At 56.5% G+C, this 2,447-nt stretch overlaps 1 protein-coding gene across 1 annotated transcript in view; it reads left to right on the top strand.

Moving 5' to 3' along the window:
* Positions 1-2,447, top strand: part of PLEKHA4 (pleckstrin homology domain containing A4) — a gene marked incomplete at its 3' end in the record, with an annotated part of 24,224 nt that overhangs the window by 4,532 nt on the left and 17,245 nt on the right. Inside the window, exons 5-7 of the mRNA XM_015567964.1 lie at positions 152-252; positions 407-516; positions 1,605-1,821. Coding sequence (XP_015423450.1) covers positions 152-252; positions 407-516; positions 1,605-1,821 — 428 coding nt within the window. The remainder of the gene's footprint in view (positions 1-151; positions 253-406; positions 517-1,604; positions 1,822-2,447) is intronic.

Here is a 2,447-nt window from a genome sequence, read left to right as displayed (position 1 = left end):
GTCATTATCTATGTGTCTTCCGATGGTCTTAGGCGACCCCTGTGAAAGGGTCGTTCGCCCCCCAAAGGGGTCGCGACCCACAGGTTGAGAATGAACCCTCGTGGCCTTCTGATCTCTGTGTGACCCCTGACCTCGGGCCCTCTCTTTGCAGACAGCCGCGAGGAGAGCGTCCTGGGCAGCGTTCTGCTCCCCAGCTACAGCGTCCGGCCGGATGGGCCAGGCGCCCCCCGGGGGCGGCGCTTCACCTTCACCGTGAGTCCCTCCATCCCCCGATGCGCTGTGCACTAGGCGATGCGGAGGGCATTGGGGCACCTTTATTGTAGATCAAAGATCTTGGCCAGGCCAAGAGCCACCCCCCTGTTTGGAGGGCACGGGGGTCGGGGTCGCCAGCTTTCTCTCCCCGCAGGCGGAGCATCCTGGCATGCGGACCTACGTCCTGGCGGCGGACACGCTGGAGGACCTGCGCGGATGGATACGCGCGCTGGGCAGGGCCTCCCGCGCGGAGGGAGATGATGGGTGAGTTACAGGCCACGCACCTGGCCCTGCTGCTCCAACCTGGGGTGTCTGTTCATCCCCAACTCCTCCCCTGGAGGCCCTCAGCACCCAATCACCAGTCTCCTAGCGAAAGAGACTCCCTCCTTCAGGCCCCTGCGTTGAAAGAAATCCAGCTTTTCTTTTTTTAAAAATATATTTCATTGATTTTTACAGAGAGGAAGGGAGAGGGATAGAGAATCAGAAATATCATGAAAGAGAAACATCCGTCAGCTGCCTCCTGCACACCCCCCCCCCACTGGGGATGTGCCCGCAACCAAGGTACATGCCCTTGACCGGAATCGAACCTGGGACCCTTCAGTCCGCAGGTCGAAGCTCTATCCACTGAGCCAAACCGGTCAGGGCCAGCTTTCCCAATTATCAGTCTTTCCCTCTAAGCTCCGCCCACCACATTGTCCAGGCCCCTTATCAATATTCCACTCTCTCTGATTGGCTCCCTCAGAAGTCTATACCCAGAGGTTGCCCCCTACACATGTCAGTTTTTTTAAAAAAAACACGACACAATATTTTGATCAAAAGACTGTCTCTCTCTGGGTCTGGCCGAGTCTTCAGGCTGGAGATTCGTAGTCTGGGGCACTGGGGTCTCACTTGGTGGCCCTCTACCAGTCTTCCAGACCCGGGCCTTAGTTTCCCCATCTGCAAAATGGGCACAATGATTGATCGTGCACTGCCTCCCCCCCCTTTTTTCTGTGTAGGTCCCTGTGCCTTTGTCTGTGCATTTGAGTGCGATCATGTGATATTTGTCTTTCTCTGCAACGTCAGATTTTGTTTTTTTTTTAAAAGGCTTCCGACTGTCTCTCTCTGGGTCTGGCCGAGTCTTTAGGTTGGAGATTCATAGTCTGGGGCACTGGGGTCCCACTTGGTGGCCCTCTACAAGTCTTCCACACTCGGGCCTTAGTTTCCCCATCTGCAAAACGGACACAATGATTGATCGTGCACTGCCTCCCCCCCCTTTTTTCTGTGTAGGTCCCTGTGCCTTTGTCTGTGCATTGAGAATAAGGGCTGTTAGGAGGTGCCAAGGAGTGTTGTCTTTTTCTGTGCTCACTCGCTAGTGGGCGACCCAGGTCTCCCGCACGCCCCCAGCCGGGGGAGGGCCCGGGCGGCCCCGGCGGTCCTCCAGAGGCGAACACGAGAGACGAGGGGCCCAGCTTAGAATCGCCGCAAGGGGCTCGGCTTTCCAGAGAGCGTGGCCGCCCGGGGCCGCTCACTTCCGCTTCCCATGCCGACCTCCCATCTGGGCCCGGGATGCAGAGGACAAGGAGCCCCGAGTGAGTTGGACCAGGGGAGTCCGGGAGGGGTAAGCTGGGTTGGGGGCGTGGCCTAAGAGAAGGGCGGGGCCTGGGACTGGCCGGGGGCGTGGCTTAGCGCTTGCTTTCTTGAGTAGGACTTGCTGGGGTGCCTGTGGGGTCAGAGCCTGTGGGGTCGGGGTTGGGGGCGGGGACCCTTGAGGAGATGCCAATAGGGGAGGGATTATGCAGCATCCGGCCAAGAGGAGGGTTCTGCTCTTAGAGCAGCGGTTCTCAACCTGTGGGTCGCGACCCCTTTGGCGGTGGAACGACCCTTTCACAGGGTTCGCCGAAGACCATCCTGCATGTCAGATATTGACATGACGATTCATCACAGTAGCAACACGACAGTTATGAAGTAGCAACGAAAATAATTGTATTGGGTCACAGCAACATGAGGAACTGTATTTAAAGGGACGGAATGTCGAAAACCACTGGTGTAGGTCAACTTGGGGTCTATTAACATAAACCACTTGAGAGTATGTAACCTTACTGGCAAAGGCAGCATCAAAATCTTAGACATGTAATTATGGGCTGAGCGGTGCTCAAGTACATCTTCATTCAAGGCCATTGCCAACTCTGAGCTTTTTTAACTCAGATGTGAAGGGA

Source organism: Myotis davidii, unplaced genomic scaffold, assembly GCF_000327345.1.
Source record: "Myotis davidii unplaced genomic scaffold, ASM32734v1 scaffold464, whole genome shotgun sequence".
Lineage (NCBI taxonomy): Eukaryota > Metazoa > Chordata > Mammalia > Chiroptera > Vespertilionidae > Myotis > Myotis davidii.
The sequence above is the reverse complement of the archived record's forward strand: the minus strand, read 5'-3'. Positions and strand labels throughout refer to the sequence as shown.